The sequence below is a fragment of the Delphinapterus leucas genome, chromosome 12 (assembly GCF_059928025.1).
Source record: "Delphinapterus leucas isolate spDelLeu-1000000601 "Yukka" chromosome 12, BTC_Dleu_Yukka2, whole genome shotgun sequence".
Classification (NCBI taxonomy): Eukaryota; Metazoa; Chordata; class Mammalia; order Artiodactyla; family Monodontidae; genus Delphinapterus; species Delphinapterus leucas.
In genome coordinates this window covers 29,260,911-29,280,402 of record NC_143140.1, presented here as the reverse complement: position 1 = coordinate 29,280,402, position 19,492 = coordinate 29,260,911, and the positions used below count along the sequence as shown (strand labels likewise).

The 19,492-nt window shown below is 36.2% G+C and overlaps 1 protein-coding gene across 1 annotated transcript in view; it reads right to left on the bottom strand.

Moving 5' to 3' along the window:
* Positions 1 to 922: 922 nt before the first annotated feature.
* The window catches only part of PM20D2 (peptidase M20 domain containing 2), a 25,311-nt gene continuing 6,741 nt past the window's right edge, over positions 923 to 19,492 (bottom strand). Inside the window, exons 2-7 of the mRNA XM_022552561.3 lie at positions 17,818 to 17,966; positions 14,125 to 14,267; positions 12,621 to 12,775; positions 2,728 to 2,863; positions 1,579 to 1,686; positions 923 to 1,337 (exon numbers count right to left, since the gene is read on the bottom strand). Of these exons, the coding sequence (XP_022408269.2) occupies positions 1,183 to 1,337; positions 1,579 to 1,686; positions 2,728 to 2,863; positions 12,621 to 12,775; positions 14,125 to 14,267; positions 17,818 to 17,966 (846 nt within the window). The 3' untranslated portion in view covers positions 923 to 1,182. The remainder of the gene's footprint in view (positions 1,338 to 1,578; positions 1,687 to 2,727; positions 2,864 to 12,620; positions 12,776 to 14,124; positions 14,268 to 17,817; positions 17,967 to 19,492) is intronic.

Sequence of the window (19,492 nt, the reverse complement as noted above, 5' to 3'; positions counted from 1 at the left end):
ATGAGGAGCTGAAGGCACAGAGCACCCAAGTGACTTGCTTACAGCAGAGGCCAAATGCTCACTTTTCCCTCCTTCCCCTTCCATTTCTGGAATGCTTACACTCAAACTTGAGGACTCCCTTTAAAATAAAGTCTACTGGACCTTTACTATATTCACAGCATAAAATATTTGTTTTACCAGATACTTGTTTCACATTCTTTTATCATGTTCAAGAAAGTCACACCAGGAAAAACTTACAATACTTTTTAGTTTATATTGAGCTAGCATGGGGCTTAAGGAGGCTTAGAATTCTGTCCCCTAAATTTAATAAACTACTGAGTTTACTCAAGCTGGACAGGCTAGCTTCTGAGAAGAAACCTGAAGAGGGCTGCTAGGTGGAGGGGATCAGTTATATGGCATTAACATTCAAGATAAGCAGACATCACTCCTCTAATTAAATTCCTCTGGAACACATGGGGCTACCAAGCAAACACCTTACAGGAAGAGTCTAATCCTATCCATTTACCATTTTTTCTATTACTGAAATATGGAATGAGGAATAGCACTTTAATGCCACCTCTCAGAGTAAATTATATATAAAAAAGAACATTTTCATTTTCCTTCAAATGGTAAAACTAAAGCTTATTCTTTGTACCTGAGTTTCTAGTTGTTTCCCCACAGCATTTCTGATAAAAAGCATACTTTTATTGTCAATGAAGAAATTCTCTAAACCAAAACAGATACAGTCAGATATTCCAAATGAACCTTCCCTAAATTTAGAACTTGAATTTTAAAGCAACTTTATAGAACAATGTTACCACCCTATATCAAAAAAAATCTTTCATGTGGCAATTCTGGATATAAGGCTTGAAATCTCTTGGATCTTTCAAAATACACTCACACAACATATGGATTTCTAAAATGTTATCACTGATAAACCATGTGTCATCCAGGTTGTTTATGAAATGCCATTACATACCAGCCCTGAAATGTCACAATTCCATCATATACAGATTTGTGAAATTTTCACTCTAGATATGAGGTAATGTGTTTTCTCCACATCGTGTCCTCACTTTTCAGGTAAGGGGAATATGACTCCCTTAAGACTGAAAAACAAGCCATGCCCTCCTCCCTCATTAAAAAAGATTAAAGAAGAAAATCATCACTTCTTCATGATCCGTGAGTGGCTCCTAAATCTTCCTTTTATTCTACTGTATTTAAAAACTCTTCTTCTTGAAGTTTCAATTTAAAGTCCTCTCTGATTCTTTCTAGCAGCTCTGGTTTAAAAATAACATCCAATGCAGTCATTGCCAGAGCTTTGGCCGTTCGCAAAGTGTAGAACTGAGCTTCTTGTGATCCTAAAAGGTAGATAAAATGAATAAAGATAACCTCATATGTACTACAATTACTACAATTACTAATAGTTTTCTGGTTAGCTCTCAATATCTAAATTGCCTCTCCAACTGCCCACCACAATATAGTATTTCCTGAGGTGTTGTTAGGTAAAGAAGTAATAACAGGCTAACCTAAACAGTTAGAAAGGCAACTACTACTACGAAAAGAGTATATGCGAAAACATTCACTTGTAATAACACTTACCTGCAGCTTCAGTATATTGTTCTGTATGATTCAAGGCATTAGAGCCAATGTAAAAATATGGATGAATCCCAGGAACCACAAAAGTAACATTTCCAAAATCAGTAGATCCTTGGAAAGGTAAGACAAACCATGAATTTCTAATTGCTAGTCCAATGGGCGCTAAAGCACACTTATCTTAATCTCTATAGCACCTGACATGATTTACTGCTCCTTCCTTTCTAGAAACTCTCTACTCTTTTGGTTTCCATGACTCCACTCTCCTGACTGTCTGGCTTCCTCTGTCTCCCTCTCTAGTCACTTTCCTTCACCTGTCACCTGAGTACTGGTGATCCCTAGGGTTTCATCTCTGGGCTACTCCTCCTCCTGTGTACTTGGGCAACCTCATCCACATTGAAACCTATGTTTTCAATCACCTCTCATGTATTGACAACCCCTAAGTCTCCTCCCAAACAACTTTTGGAACAGGCTACTGGACAGCTTTCCTTAGAAGTCCTGTGAACACCTCAAATTTAACAAACTAATAATTAATACCAACCTACCATACTCCAGCCTGCTCTTTCTCTTGAACTCTTATCTCACTGAATGACATCAACACCCTGTTTTTATCTCCAAGTCCCTCTGAGTCTATTTCATCAACATTTATTATTATATTTTAAGAGAGGCTTTTCTAACATGCAAACATAATAATGCTCTTAAAAGGAAAAAAACCTAAAATAACCTGATATGCTTATGATTATTTAAATTCTAATAACTGTTTGTTACTCCTCAGAAACTGAAAATGCCCCCATATAACTAAGTCCTTAGTAACCTGCTTACTGATGACTGGAGATGAATTAAAGTTCTATTTCCCCTTTAAGTAGCTTACTTAAAAATTAGAACTAAGCAAATTTAAACACTAGAAATATTTAGAATATAAAGCAAAGAGTATGTTGGCTATTTCTAAAAACAAATCTGTTCACTTGACATTCTACATTCACTGAGGAGTGCATTAGTGTCTTTCCCCTACCCATTAAGTTTGTGAAAAAACTCATTAAAAATCACGAGCAATACCTCCCCCAGCCCCGAAAGCTGTTAAACAAAACCATTTAACCATGGATGGTACTTCCCTTCCTCAAATAGCATATAATATGTTTGAAAGAACTTAATCACCTGAAGGGCCATTCAACATTGCATCTTCTGAAATGAAGTCTATTCCCAGCTTTTTTCCATTTTCAATATAAGCTTTCCACAGGCTCTTATTGGGAAGAACATTGTAATAATCATGTGCTCCACCTTTAATTTCTACCTAATAAAAAAATTATAAAACAAATTTTGAATTAAGAAACTCAAATTCACTATCTAATTTTCAAACTAGCAATAGTTCTCTAACAGAAAGAGGTTTAAGAGGAGGCACCTCCCCTTCAGGATATAAACTCTCTCAAATCTTTTACCTTAAAAAAGTATGTTTTTCTATAACGGGAGTTCCTAGGACCCTCTCTCCTTTACATTATATATATGCACCAAAGCACACGAGGTCACCTAGTCAGTGAGTCTCAACTTCAGTCCCTAAACAGGGTGTGGGAGAGGCCAGGAGTCTCCATTTTAGCCAGCACCCCCAAGTAATTTTGATGCATGTGGTCCCAAAATCACATGCTTAAGAAATACTGCCGTAGGCTATAGCCTCTAAAAGAAAGAAATCAAGATTTACCAATTTTCAATATACAAACTGACACTGACACCACTGCCTGGTCTGAAAGGTATAACATATCCTGAGCAAGACAGAAGATTCACAATGCGGAAAGGTTGACTGTGGTCCTCATTTATTAATTTCAGTGCATGAAGATACAGAAGCAGTTTGTATGTGCCCAGTTAAGAGGATTTACAGATTTAGATTTGACTAAATCAAAAATGGGCAATACTCCCACAAACTAAAGATAATCCCAATAGCATTAGCAAAAACCAATTATAAAATGGCAGAGATAATATTCTACTTTTAGCAACATCTAAGTTAGAAACAATGACAACCTAAGTAGATACAAGTCAGCCAAAACATAAAAAATTATTAAAAGACTATTTAAAATATAGGAGAAGAGGAGATAAGCAATCTATCTGATAAGATGTTTAAGGTAACAATCATAAAGATGCTCAAAAAACTCAGAAGAATGGATGAACAGAATGAGGAGTCAGAAGTTTTTAACAAAGAGTTAGAAAACATAAAAAAGATTGAGAGCTAAAGAATACAATAACTGAAATAAGAAATACACTAGAAGGAATCAATAGTAGATTAGACGATACAGACGAATGGACCAGCAAACTGGAAGACAGAGTAGTGAAAATCACTCAAGCTGAAGAGAAAAAAGAAAAATGAATTTTTAAAAATGAAGACAGTTTAAGAGTCCTCTGGGACAACATCAAGAGTACTAACATTCATATTATCAGGGTCCCAGAAGGAGAAGAGAGAGAAAAAGGAGCAGAGAACATATTTGAAGACATAATAACTGAAAACATCCCTAACCTGGGAAAGGAAACAGACATCTAGTCCAGAAAACACAGAGAATCCCAAATAGGATCAACCCAAAGAGGATCATGCCGTCCTTAAATGGCAAAAATTAAAGATAAAGAGAGAGGGGCTTCCCTGGTGGCAGTGGTTAAGAATCCACCTGCCAAGGCAGGGGACATGGGTTCGAACCCTGGTCTGGGAAGATCCCACATGCCGCAGAACAACTAAGCCCGTGCGCCACAACTACTGAGCCTGCGCTCTAGGGCCTGCGAGCCACAACTACTGAGCCTTTGCACCACAACTACTGAAGCCCACATGCCTAGAGCCAGTGCTCTGCAACAAGAGAAGCCACCGCAATGAGAAGCCTGCGCACCTCAACGAAGAGTAGCCCCCGCTCGCTACAACTAGAGAAAGCCCGTGCACAGCAACAAAGACCCAACACAGCCAAAAATAAATAAATAAAATAAATAAATTTTTTAAAAATTTAAAAGATGAAGAGAGAATATAAAAAGCAGAAAGAAGAAAGCAACAAGTTCCGTACAAAGGAGTTCCCATAAGGCCATCAGCTGACTTTTCAGCAGAAGCTCTGCAGGCCAGAAGGGAATAGCACAATATATCAATCCTTAAAGTGATGGAAGGGAAAAACCTACAACCAAGAATACTCTACCTGACAACGCTTTCATTCATTTGAAGGAGAGAGCAAAAGTTTTACAGACAAGCAAAAGTTAAGAGTTCAGCATCACAAAACCAGTTTTACGAGAAACGTTAAAAGGACTTCTCGCCACACAACTAGAAATATGAAAATTACAAAAGGAAAAACCACACTGCTAAAGGTAAATACACAGTAAAGGTAGTATCAATAGATCAACCACTTATAAAGCTAGTAGGAAGGATACAGATATATATCTTATCTATAATAAGGAGTTTAGGGATGCACAGAAGAAAAGGGTGTGTAAAATATGATATCAAAAACAGTAAAGGTGAGGGGAAGGAATAAAAACACAGGATTGTTAAAATGCATTCAAACTTAAGAGATCAGTAACTTAAAATAACCACAAATGTATATAGATTGCTATTTATAAACCTCATGGAAACCAAAAGTCTATAATAGATACATATACAAAAAAAGAGAGAAAAATCCAAATATGGGGAATTCCCTGGTGGTCCAGTGGTTAGGACTCATTGCTTTCACTGCCGGGACCCAGGTTCAATCCCTGGTCAGGGAAGTAAGATCCTGCAAGCCACATGGCATGGCTGGAAAAAAAAAAAAAAAAAAGGACATAGAGTGGTTGAATGGATACAAAAACAAGACCCATATATATGCTGCCTACAAGAGACTCATTTCAGATCTAAAGACATAGACAGACTGAAAGTGAAGGGATGGAAAAAGGCATTTCCATGCAAATGGAAATGAAAAGAAAGCCAGGATAGCAATACTGGCAATACAGGATAGCAATACTGAGCAATACTCAGACAAAACAGACTTTAAAACAAGACTGTAACAAGAGACAAAGAAGGACATTACATAATGATCAAGAGGTCAATCCAACAAGAAGATATAACATTTATAAATATACATGCACCCAACATATGGAACACCAAAATACATAAAGCAAATATTAGCTAACATATAGGGAGAAACTGACTGCAACATACTAACACCCTACTTACATCAAGGAATAGATCATCCAAACAGAAAACCAATAAGGAAACACTGGCCTTAGATGACACATTAAGGCCAGATGGACTTAACAGATATATATAGAACATTCCATCCAAAAGCAGCAGAATACACATTCTTTTCAAGGATACATACAACATTCTCCAGGACAGGTAACATGCTAGACCACATAACAAGTCTCAGTAAATTTAAGAAGACTGAAATCATATGAAGCATCTTTTCTGACCACACATATGAGACTAGAAATCAACTACAAGAAAAAAACTGCAAAAATCACAAATGTGTGGAAGCTAAACAATGCTCCTAAACAACCAATGGGTCACTAAATAAGTCAAAGAGGAAATAAAAATACCTGGAGACAAATGAAAATGGAAACACAACAATGCAAAATCCATGAGATGCAGCAAAAGCTGTTCTGAGAGAGAAGTTTATAGCAATACAAGCTTAGCTCAGGAAACAAGAAAAATCTCAAATAAACAATCTAACCTTACACCTAAAGGAGCTAGAAAAGGACAAACAAAACCTGAAGTTAGTAGAAGGAAAGAAATCATAAAGATCAGAGCAGAAATAAACAAAATAGAGCCTAAAAAAACAACAGAAAATATAGAAACTAAGAGCTGGTTCTTTGAAAAGATAAATAAAATTGACAAATCTTTAGCCAGACTCATCAAGAAAAAAAGAGAGGGCCCAAATCACTAAAATCAGAAATGAAAAAGGGAAAGTTACAAATGACACCACAGAAAAACGAAAGGATCCCAAGAGATTACTATGAACAATTATATGCCAGTAAAGTGGACAACCTAGAAGAAATAATCAGATTCCTAAAAATGTACCATCTCCCAAGACTGAAACAGGAAGAAACAGAAAATATGAACAGTCCAATTACCAGTAATGAAATTCATGAAATGAATCACTAATAAAAAGAAACTTCTAATAAACAGAAGTCCAGGATCATGTGACTTCACAAGTGAATTCTACCAAACAATTTAGAAAAGAGTCAATACCTATCCTCAAACTATTCCAAAAAGTTGCAGGGAAGGAACACTTCCAAACTCATTCTATAAAGCCAGTATCGCTTTGACACCAAAACAAGACAAAGATGTCACAAAAAATGAAATTACGGGACAGTATCACTGATAACATAGATGCAAAAATCCTCAGCAAAATATCAGCAAACTGAATTCAACAATACATTAAAAGGATTATATACTACGATCAAGTGCAATTTATCCCAAGGATGCAACAAGAATGGTTCAATATCCACAAATTAATCAATGTGATACACCACATTAATAAATTGAAGAATAAAAATCATATGATCATTTCAGTAGATGCAGAAAAAGCTTTTGACAAAATTCAACATCCCTTTATGATAAAAACTCTCAGGGACTTTCCTGGTGGCACAGTGGTTAGGAATCCACCTGCCAATGCAGAGGACACGGGTTCAAGCCCTGGTCCGGGAAGATACCACCTGCCGCGGAGCAACTAAGCCCGTGCACCACAACTACCGAGCCTGTGCTCTAGAGCCCGCGAGCCACAACTACTGAGCCCATGTGCCACAAATACTGAGCCCGCGTGCCTAGAGCCCGTGCTCCGCAATGACAGAAGCCACTGCAATGAGAAGCCCACACACCATGGCAAAGAGTGGCTCCCGCTCACCGCAACTGGAGAAAGCCTGCACGCAGTAACGAAGAATCAACGCAGCCAAGAATAAAATAAATAAATTAAAACAAACAAACAAAAACCTCTCCACAAAGGAGGTGTAGAGGGAACATACCTCAATAACAAAAGTCAAACAGAAATATAGATCAATGAACAGGATACAGAGCCCAGAGATAAACCCACGCACCTAATTATGGTCACCTAATCTATGAGAGAGGAAGCAAAAATATACAATGGAGAAAAGACAGTCTTTCAATAAATGGTGCTGGGAAACTGAACATCTACATGTAAAAGAATAAATAAACTCAAAATGGATTAAAGACCTAAATGTAAGGCCAGACACCCTTAGAGGAAAACACAGGCAGAACACTCTTCGACATAAATTGCAGCAAAGTCTTTTTTGACCTAACTCCTACAGTAACGAAAATAAAACCAAAAATAAACAAATGGGACCTAATTAAACTTAAAAGCTTTTGCAAAGCAAAGGAAACCATAAACAAAACGAAAAGACAACACTCAGACTGGGAGAAAATATTTGCAAATGAAACAACCGACAAGAGATTAATCTCCAAAATATACAAACAGTTCATGCAGTTCAATATCAAAAAAAAAATCAAAACATGGGTGGAAGACCTAAATAGACATTTCTCCAAAGAAGACATATAGATGGCCAACAAATACATGAAAACATGCTCAACATCACTAATTATTAGAGAAATGCATATCAAAACTGCAATGAGGTATCACCTCACACCAGTCAGAATGGCCATCATCAAAAAATCTACAAACAATAAATGCTGGAAAGGGTGTGGAGAGAAGGGAACCCTCCTACACTGTTGGTGGGAATGTAAACTGGTACAGCCACTGTGGAGAACAGTACGGAGGTCCCTCAAAATACTAAAAACAGAACTACCATATGACCCAGTAACCCCACTCCTGGGCATATACCTAGAGAAAACTGTAACTCAAAAATACACCTGCACCCCAATGTTCACTGAAGCACAATTTACAGCAGCCAGGATGTGGAAGCCACCTAAATGTCCATCAACAGAGGAACGGATAAAGATGTGGCACATATATAAAATGGAATATTACTCAGCCATAAAAAGAAATGAAATTGTGCCATTTGCAGAGACATAGATGGACCTAGAGACTGTCATACAGAGTGAAGTAAGTCAGAAAGAGAAAAACAAATATCGTGTAATATTGCTTATATGTGGAATCTAGAAAAATGATACAGATGAAATTATTTGCCAAGCAGAAATAGAGACACACAAGTAGAGAATAAACGTATGGATACCAAGCGGGGAAGGGGGGGGTGGGATGAACTGGGAGATTGGGATTGACTTACATACACTACTATATATAAAATAGATAACTAATGAGAACCTACTGTATAGCACAAGGAACTCTACTCAATGCTCTGTCGTGACCTAAATGGGAAGGAACTCTAAAAAAGAGGGGATATATGTATACGTATAACTGATTCACTTTGCTGTACAGCAGAAACTAACATAACACTGTAAAGCAACTATACTCCAATAAAAATTAATAATTAAAAAAAAGTCATATACGACAAGCCCACAGCCAACATCTTAATCAACAGTAAAAAGCTGAAAGCGTTTCCTCTAAGATCAGGAACAAGACAGGGATGCCCGCTCTGCCCACTTCTATTCAACTTAGTATTGGAAGTCCTAGCCACAGCAATCAGATAAAAAATAGAAATAAAAGGCATCCAAATTGGAAAGGAAGAAGTAAAACTGTCAACTGTGTGCAGATGACATGATGCTATACATAGAAAACCCTAAAGATACCACCAAAAAAACTACTAGAGCTCATCAGTGAATATCGTAAAGTTGCAGGATACAAAATTAATATAGAGAAATCTGTTGCATTTCTATACACTAGCAATGAACTATCAGAAAGAGAAATTAAGAAAACAATCCCATTCATGATCTCATCAAAAAGAGTAAGATACCTAGGAATAAATCTAACTAATGAAGTAAAAGACCTGTACTTGGAAAACTATAAGACACTGATGAAAACAAATGAAGATGAGACAAACAGATGAAAAGATATACCATGTTCAAGGTTTGGAATAATTAATATTGTTAAAATGACCATACTACCCAAGGAAATCTACAGATTCACTGCAATCCCTATAAAAATACCAATGGCATTTTTCACAGAACTAGAACAAATAATTCTAAAACCTGTAAAGAAACACAAAAGACCCTGAATAGCCAAAACAATCTTAAGAAAGAAAAACAAAAGGAGGTATCATGCTCCCTGATTTCAAACTATACTACAAAGCTATGGTAATCAAAACAGTATGGTACTGGCACAAAAACAGATACATAGAGCAATGGAACAGAACAGACAGCCCAGAAATAAACCCATGCACCTTTGCTCAATTAATCTACAAAAAAGGAAGCAAGAATATACAATGAAAAAAAGACAGTCTTTCCATAAGTGGCGTTTGGAAAACTGAACAGCCACATGCAAAAGAGTTAAACTGGACTACTTTCTCACACCATATACAAAAATAAACTCAAAATGGATTAAAGATTTAAATGTAAGACCCAAAACCATAAAACTCCTAGAAGAAAACATAGGCAGTTCGCTCTTTGACATCAGACTTAGCAATTTTTTTTTTTGGATATGTCTCTTCAGGCAAGGGAAAAAAAAGTGAAAATAAATGAATGGGACTACATCAAACTAAAAGTCTTTTGAACAGTGAAGGTTACCATCAATAAAATAAGAAGGCCACAACTGAACGGGAGAAGATGTTTGCAAACAATAGATCCAACAAGGGGTTAATATCCAATATATACAAAGAACTCATACAACTCAATAGCAGAAAACCAAACAGCTTCATTAAAAAATGGGCAGAGAACCTGAATAGACATTTTTCTACAGAAGACATACAGACAGGAACAGGCACATGAAAAGATGCTCGACATCACTAATCATTAGGGAAATGCAAGTCAAAACCACAATGAAATAGCACCTCACATCTGTCAGAATGGCTATTATCAAAAAAGACAACAAATATGTGTTGGTGAGGATGTGGAGAGAAGGGAACCCTTGTGCACCACTGGTGGGAATCTACATTGGTACAACCACTATGGAAAACAGTATGGAGATTCCTCAAAAAATTAAAAATAGAACTACCATCCTCTCCAGCAATTCCACTTCTGGGTGTGTGAAGAAAATAAAAACGCTAATTCAAAAAGATATATGCACCCCTATGTTCACTACAGCGTTATCTACAATAGCCAAGATATGGAAGTAGTCTACGTGTCCATCAACAGATGGAACGTAAAAACAATAGCTAAAGGTATACATATATACAATGGAATATTAATCAGCTGTATAAAAAGAATGAAACATTGCCATTTGCAACAACATGGATGGACCTAGAGGGTATTATGTTAAGTGAAATAAGTCAGACAAAGAAAGACAAATACTGTATGATTTCACTTACATGTGGAATCTAAAAAACAAAACAAATGGACAACTATAACTAAACAGAAACAGGGTCATAAGGAGAACAAACAGGTTGTTGCCAGAGGGAAGGGGGTTTGGGAGAAAAGAGTAGTAGGTGAGGGAGATTACAAACATTCAGTACAAAATAAATGAGTCACAGGTATGAAATGTACAGTGTGGGGAATACAGTCAATAATTCTGTAATATCTTTGTATGGTGACAGATGACAACTAGACTTATCATGGTGGTCATTTTGAAATGAATAGAACTATGAAATCATTATGTTGTATACCAGGAGCTAACATAGTGTTGTAGGTCAATTATACTTCAAAAACAAGCAAACTCACAGAAAAATAGATCAGATTTACGGCTTCCAGAGTCGCGTGCTGGCGGGAGGGGGAATTAGGCAAAAGTAGGCAAAAGGTACAAGCTGCCAGTTATAAGGTAAGTAAGTACAACATGATAAAGATAATTAACACTGCTGTACATTATCCATGAAAGTTAGGGTAAGTTCTAAGAGTTCTCATCATAAAGGAAAAAAATCTTTTCCATTTCTTTAATGTTGTACCTATGTGACATGATGGATGTTCACTAAACTTATTGTGATAATCTATTTCATGATGTATGTAAGTCAGATCATTATGTTGTATACCTTAAACCTATACAGTGCTGTATGTCAATTTTATCTCAGTAAAACTGAGGAAAAAAAGACTTAAATATAGACTCAAATCTAATAACAATGAACCTTATTATAAGGCAATATTATACCTTGGGATATTAGCTAGTGATAATAGTTCATGTTTTATGTTATAAATATTTTAAATATCTATAATTATGAATAAATAAGGGATGAATGCTTAAATTTTTACTCTTTGGCCACTTAACATATACTGTCTTAGAATCACTCTTACTATCTGAATAAATCATGTATCTCCAGTCTACTGAGGGCAGAAAAAAATAAGGTATGAGGTGTTGGCCCTAACTCTTCACAAACATTATGCCATTTAATTCTCATAAGAACCCTAAGATAGATTACATCATTATCTCCATTTTTCAAGAAAAAATGGAGGCCCAGAGATACTAAATAACATTTCCAAAAGTTACAGAATCAGTGAGGCTGAGAGGCACAAATCCAGATCTTATCTCTCTCCAACCAGACTACAGGCTTGCCCCAGGGCAAGATTTATGCAATTCTGGAGCTTCTCATCCCACTGTATGCCCTATATGATTAGTACATAAATGTTGCCGACTTTATGAGTCAAATAAACAAAACCTCTTGACTACTGTGTCTATTTTAACTTTCATTCCAGCAAGCCATAAGTATTTATATCACTATTACACACACCTGTGACTTCACCAAAAATAGGTTTGGCTGATTTTGCCATAAAGTTCCCTTTACAGGAACTATATACAGCATTTCCAAAAGCATAACTGCCAATAAAGAAAAATATAACTTGCAAAAAGGCAGGGAGTCTAGCTCAGCAATATCAGTTATTCTAAGTCCTGTGTAATAAGACGACTGCAGTCTTCCCTATGCAGACACTGAGTAAAATAAATAAGAATGAAAGATTTTCACATCAACTATTCAGTCAACTGGTTTTGCATTTTCAAGGCATTGATTGCCAAATAAAAGGGAGACAAATTAGGTTCTAAATGTAACTTAATATAAACAACCCCAGCCCACATATATACTTCTGATTATAACTTAGATTAACTCTTAAAAGTTCTTACTGTGCACCCAGTAGCCAAAGCTGCAGCTCTGAAGCAATCTTCTGCCTTTTTGGTCAAAACTGGAAGTTCTTTCATTGAGGGTGCACGGAAGTAATAGATTAGTTCAGAATAAGAGGGAATGATATTGGGTTTTACACCACCATTTTTTATTATACCTATAAAAAGAACCAAATTACTGGAATTGAGCTTGGAGCGTGGAGATCATTTCTTTAAGCTTAAATACACCCATAAAGTTTTTCAGCCAATATATACATAAAGAAAAATAATTTAAACTTATTAGCGTCACATATATGCCAACCAAAGATTCTGATGTTATACAACAAGTTTCTATGCACAGTGTGACACTTTCTCGCTAATAGGAAAAAAAATAACTGTCTATATGTACTTTAGTCTGAGGAATTTATACGATGTTAAGAAATTATGATTCCTGACTATAAAGAAACTGCTACAAATTTTTACAACTATCTTAAGCCTTCTGGGAGAGACTTTTATTTCAGTGCGTTTTATTACAGTTGTACATTTTGATAAACTTTTGACATAAGGAAAAAAACCAATGGTATGAGCCTCTGTAATTACCCTCATACCTCAGGAATCTCATTTTAAATAGCGTTTGGCTCTGGGAGAATAATTTTCATGCCAACAAGAAACAAATGCAAGTCAAAGATGACAAAATATACTACCACTGTCAAAACAAATGCATTTATTTGGAACTAGACTGAGAAGGAAGATGTATCCATTCAAAATAATAATGAAAATAAGTATGCAAAACCTATTTTATATGACCTGTTTTAAAAAATATATTTTTTACATATTCCTGTTTATTCTTTTTAAAGAAACTAACGTAGAAAATTGGTAAAAGTGCAGTTACAAACTAATCTCAGACTACAGCAAAATCAGGCAAAGAACAGATCTTAAAGTATAATAATTTCTTAAATCATAAGGAAATAAACTAAAAAATAAATCTGTACCTTCAAGAAATACTTTATTACTGCATATATATTAAGGTGATACACATAATTTAAAAAGATGTTACTTAGGGTTAACAGCACTTGAGTACATAAAACCAGTAACCACCACTTTTTTTTTTAAATGAGAAAATGATGAAATTTTGTTATTAAGAGACAGTGAAGATAACTGAAAAAATCAAGTTCTAACTTTCAAATACCCACAGAATATTAAGAGACAGTGAAGATAACTGAAAAATCAAGTTCTAACTTTCAAATATCCACAGAAAGAACATAGATCCTTACATAAAAACATTATTTCTAATACTCAAAATGACCATTCTATTTATGTACAAATAATCTTAACTATCTTCTTGCCCACATATAAATGAACATCTAGTATCCTGTCCCAGGAATTTCTGAAAATGTTAAAAATTTTTGGAATATTCATAAAGTATGTAAAATGTTCCCAAATGTTTTTTTAATCAAATATTAAGGAATTATATTGCACTGAAATATATTAAGTGCCATCTATTACCCAAAGTATTTGACATTCGTACCATGAACTCTCCAGGTAGGTTTCATTTGTTGTCTTAACACAGACAGATTGTTGTAGGCGAGGACAGCAGCATCTAATGCATTTAGTCCTTCCCAGGGATAAGCAGCAGCATGAGACGCTTTTCCATAGTACTTCACAGTCACACTAGGAAATAAAACATCATTCGGAATTACTTTTTTCAATATCACCAAAGTAAGAAAATCCAAGTAATTAGAACTACCCAACTATTATTCAAAATTGATTCACACTGCTGAATTAATTTGTAGCAATAATGTAGCAATTTACATACCTTAGTTCTAGTTTATTATTATGTAATACAGTGACTAACACAAAGAAGGCATTCCAAAAAAACAGAGAAAAAGAACTTTGCTCAATCGAGCTCCTGCACAAATTAAATCTGTACACAATTCAATTTAAACGAACAATGCAATACTGTATTAAGTGCTAGAATTACAGAAGAGATGGCTCCTGTCTCCTTCTACACTGTACTGTGATAGTTCTATATCAAAGGTCTACAAAAGCTCAAATAATTCTTCCTGTCTTAAAGGTGGGGAAAGGTCAAGGAAAGACAGAAAGAAGGTGACATTTGAAATGGGTTAAGACAACCTCTAAAAATCAGATTATATTCACAGTATTATAAAATATTCTAGCGTTAAGTCAGTTGTTCCTGACCAATATTTTATTAATGGTCCAGAATACCTGTATCACTAATACCTTAAAAGTTTTTTAAAAAGTAATTAATTAATTTTATTTCTGTCTGGGTTGGGTCTTCGTTGCTGCACGTGTGCTTCTCTAGTTGCGGTGAGCGGGCTTCTCATTGTGGTGGTTTCTCTTGTTGCGGAGCATGGGCTCTAGGCATGCGGGCTTCAGTAGTTGTGGCACTCAGGTTCAGTAGTTGTGGCTCATGGGCTCTAGAGTGCAGGCTCAGTAGTTGTGGCACACGGGCTTAGTTGCTCCGTGGCATGTGGGATCTTCCCAGACCAGGGCTCGAACCCATGTCCCCTGCACTGGCAGGAGGATTCTTAACCACTGCGCCACCAGGGACGTCCCCCTTAAAATTTTATAAATTGTTTTTCCACTTCCCAATAGTTCTCATACCAGTCTACTCAGATACAATAAAAAACAATAAGGTTTAGAGAAAGGATTGTATATTAAATAGTTATTTATAAAGATGACTTGCCTCCATTTGTTTTTTTAACTCTTTGAACACATGATTCATGGCCTTGTCTGATAATTCCAAAAGAAAAAAAATTAATAATGGTGACTTGTTTGGATAACACTTTTTAAGCCTGATTAATAGTACCCACATTTAAATTATTAAAAAGTCACTCTAGGGCTTCCCTGGTGGCGCAGTGGTTGAGAGTCCGCCTGCCGATGTAGGGGGACACAGGTTCGTGCCCCGGTCCGGGTAGATCCCACGTGCCGTGGAGCGGCTAGGCCCGTGAGCCATGGCCGCTGAGCCTGCGCATCTGGAGCCTGTGCTCCGCAACGGGAGAGGCCACAACAGTGAGAGGCCCAAGTACCGCAAAAAAAAAAAAAAAAAAAAAAAAGTCTAAAGTGACTTTTTTTTTTTTTTTTTAATGAGCTAGATTCAGGAGGCTCATGGCATTTCTTTACTGATTCCAAACATTCTATTTAAAAAACAAAATCCAAATATATATTTTAAATTTTAGGATACTTGTTATTTCCTCGATCTATATCTTATCACCATCACTCAGAAACTGGAATTTTAACAAAACTGGTGATAAATATTATAAAATGGAAAAAGATGTCCTTTATGAAAATGGCTCTAGCACCATTTCTTCTAGGGTTCAAATCTATGTAAAATTAAAGCACAATAAACTACAGGAAAAGAAATGTTAATGCCTGTTTTATATCAGCATTAGTATTTTAGGCTTAAAAAGCACATTTAAGGGCTTCCCTGGTGGTGCAGTGGTTGAGAATCAGCCTGCCAATGCAGGGGACATAGGTTCGAGCCCTGGTCTGGGAAGATCCCACATACCGCGGAGCAACCGGGCCCGTGAGCCACAACTGCGGAGCCTGCGCATCTGGACCCTGTGCTCCACAACAAGAGAGGCTGCGATAGTGAGAGGCCTGCGATGAAGAGGGGCCCCTGCTCGCCACAACTAGAGAAAGCCCTCGCACAGAAACGAAGACCCAACACAGCCAAAAATAAATAAATAAATTTATTTTTTAAAAAAAGAACATTTAAAAAAAACTAATATGGAATGATATTCAAGACACATTGTTTAATTTTAAAAAGCAAGAGCCAGATCAATAATATATTTAGCAGACTATTTCAGAGGGGGGAAAATCCTCCTTTAAGATTTAATTTATACATGTACCTATGTTATGTCTATAAATATACCCCCAAAGTCCTGGGAGAACATATATCTCTAGAAAAGGGACTGGATGTGAAACAAGGTGATTAATAGGGACATAGTGCTTTATCTTATTTATTGTTACAGATTTTTAGCATGAATAGATTAGTAATTTTTTAAATTAAATTTTTGTTCTTGCTCTCCTTTCCATCTTAAAAGTTGGCAAATGAAAAATCTAAGAAGCCAGATATTAAGAAAAGGCCTGAGGCCCAATGGACTGACTTCAGAATCAAGGCCAAGAAGCCTACCTAAACCTAAATCCTAGAAGGCTAATGGACTGGGAAGCCTGCCTGCAGCCACTGGTCCCTTCTAGCCAGAGGCATTGGCAGAGATTTCTAACCTCTAAGGTTTTCCAGAGGTGTACTACTGTACAGCATCCCTGAAACGGAAGTTGAAAGATTCTTCCTACTGTCACAATACCAATTCCTGGTGATAAGACCAAAAATACCAGAACAGTTAAAATAGTCACCCTCTGAAAACAAGGGATGCAGAGAAATGCAGGATAACTGAACACACAATCTAGAAGCACTGCTGGGGTGGTTCTGCGATTACTCCCAGGCTACTGCAGAGGAGAACATGGGGTTTTCCTCAAGCAGCTGAGCCATGGCTCCTTGGGACCAGACACCTAACTGGACCATTAACTATTATGGTTGAAATTTCTGATGTAAAAAATTTAAACCACTTAAATGATGCATGCTCCTAGGTACCAAAAAAAGTGAGCTTTTCAACAGAGGGAAAGATAAAAAAGAAAAAAACAGTTTCAGCACCAGACAAATCAGAAAAGGATATATTGGCAAATTCCAATCAAATCCACAGCTAGTCAGTTTCTGTATTTTTTCGTCAGGAACATAATTTATCCTTTTTGCAAAGAGCTCAAAATAAGTAAACTAGAGAAGTGTGTTTTCTTCCCAAGTCTAACAAAGCTGTCTCTTGCAGATCTATTCAGCTGCAAATGCAACTCCATATCAAAGGATAGACATTGTCCAGAAACCAGATTCCTCTCAATTCAAAATAGAACATACGTGTCAACATATTGTTTGCTATTCTTACGCTTTTTAGGCAGTATTTTAACAGTTCAATTATGAACACCATATTAAATCTCAATTGGAAGGGGCCTACCAAATGTCGTTCAATGGAAATCAAATATCAATCACATCATTATCTTTCAATTTACTGTTTTCTTTCAATTTACTGTTTTTTTTCAATTTACTTTTTAAATGCAGAAGTACGGAGTTTTAGCCTACAGTTAAGTCACTAAAGTATTCTAATAGCCTGTTTTCCACTACGAAGTTTATTTCAACTTGATTACTCACTCATGTTCAGCCACATCAGGTAGATAAGCAGCATTCTCTTGAGATGGATGGGCCATAAAAACAACATCAAGATTTTTAAAAGCCCCTGCTTCGATTAAATCAATTTTGCCACCACCATCTTCTTCTGCAGGGGTTCCCAGAACAATTACCTAGAAAGAAATACCTGTGTCAGAGCAACAAAAAATCCTAGCAGGCAATATCAGTCAGGTTCCCTTGCATATGTATTCACAATCTAAATCAAACTATGAAGAGAGGTTTTGTTCTCTGACTCAAATAAGGCAGTGGGCATAAGTCTACGGTGCTAAATTCACCACAAACTTGCAATTGACATTATTATACCAATTTGGCTCAAAGTATGTACTAAAGCCTCTATAGGAAACTTTTCCCAATCTTATAACACAATTTTATAGAACTAATGTCAAAGATGAAAAGAGATAAGTACTATATACTAAGTTCCTCAAAATTATTTAGGACTTACTTTTAAAGCTTATTTTTGACTGTCTTTTAGTATATGTGTATATAATTATTCATAAGCCTTTTACTGGTAAGGAACTTTCTAGTTACTTATTAGTTATCCTCACAACAACCCTGTGAGGTAGGTGAGCGATCTGTATCTTCATTTTAGGAAGGGTGGTTTTGAGGCATGGAGCGAAATGTCTTGCCCCAGATCACAGAGCAAGGCTTAAAGCAGAGCTGGGATTAGATACCCTGACCTTCAGGCCTGAACTCTGTTTCCTTACCAAACTACCTCTTTAGAAGGTCTTAACACATTCATCCTTTATGAAAAGCATTGAATAAATCTTAACACCACGGTTAGAAACGGCCAACTATTACACAAACTTACTAATTCGATTCCACCAGCTCAACCAGGCAGATTTATTGGTCACCAAACACCTAATTAAACAAAAGAGAACTTTACAGAATAAACATTTTACTTTGATATTTACACTTAACTTCTTCAAACAATTTTTAAAAGCAAAGAAAAATTATAAACAACTAATATACTTTCAAGGTCACGTATAAGAACACAATGAAACAAGTTGGAAAAGTTCTTGGCTTGCAAAGAGAATCAACATAAATTCCATTTTCAGATAAGACAGATAACCTTACTAAAACTGAGTATTACCATTCAAAATCAGAAGTGTGTGTATTTCCCAAAGTCTTGCTTTAGTCAGAAGTTATAAAGCACCCAAACTCTTAAATTGCTTTTTACTCTTAACCCTTGACTCATGAAATCTGATGACTTTTCAGGTTAAATCTTGTTGACTTCTCTGAACCTTTCATAAACCTGGTTAAAGCTAAATCTCTCCAGTGCTTCATGCAATGGCAAAGGACACCTCCTCCCCCAAACAAAACAAAAACCTAGCCAGATGAAAAACAAGGCCCAGAGGCAGAAAAGAGAAGGCAGCTAAAGAGAAAAAGCCACAAAAGATGGAACTGTAAGGATAAAAGAGAAAGGTTACTGACACTGGAAAAAATGGGCTAAAGAATTTTAAAATATAACATTAGTCTTCCCCTTAACCTGAGCAGTGGTGATTCAATCTTAGCCCACAGAAAGAATATACCACCTGGAAAAACAGAGTAACACAAGGTTAAACTTGCCCTGTGGCTAACATAAACACTTCCCCGTTTAAAGGATCGAGCTATATCTTAAAATCGCGAAATAAACTTTAAG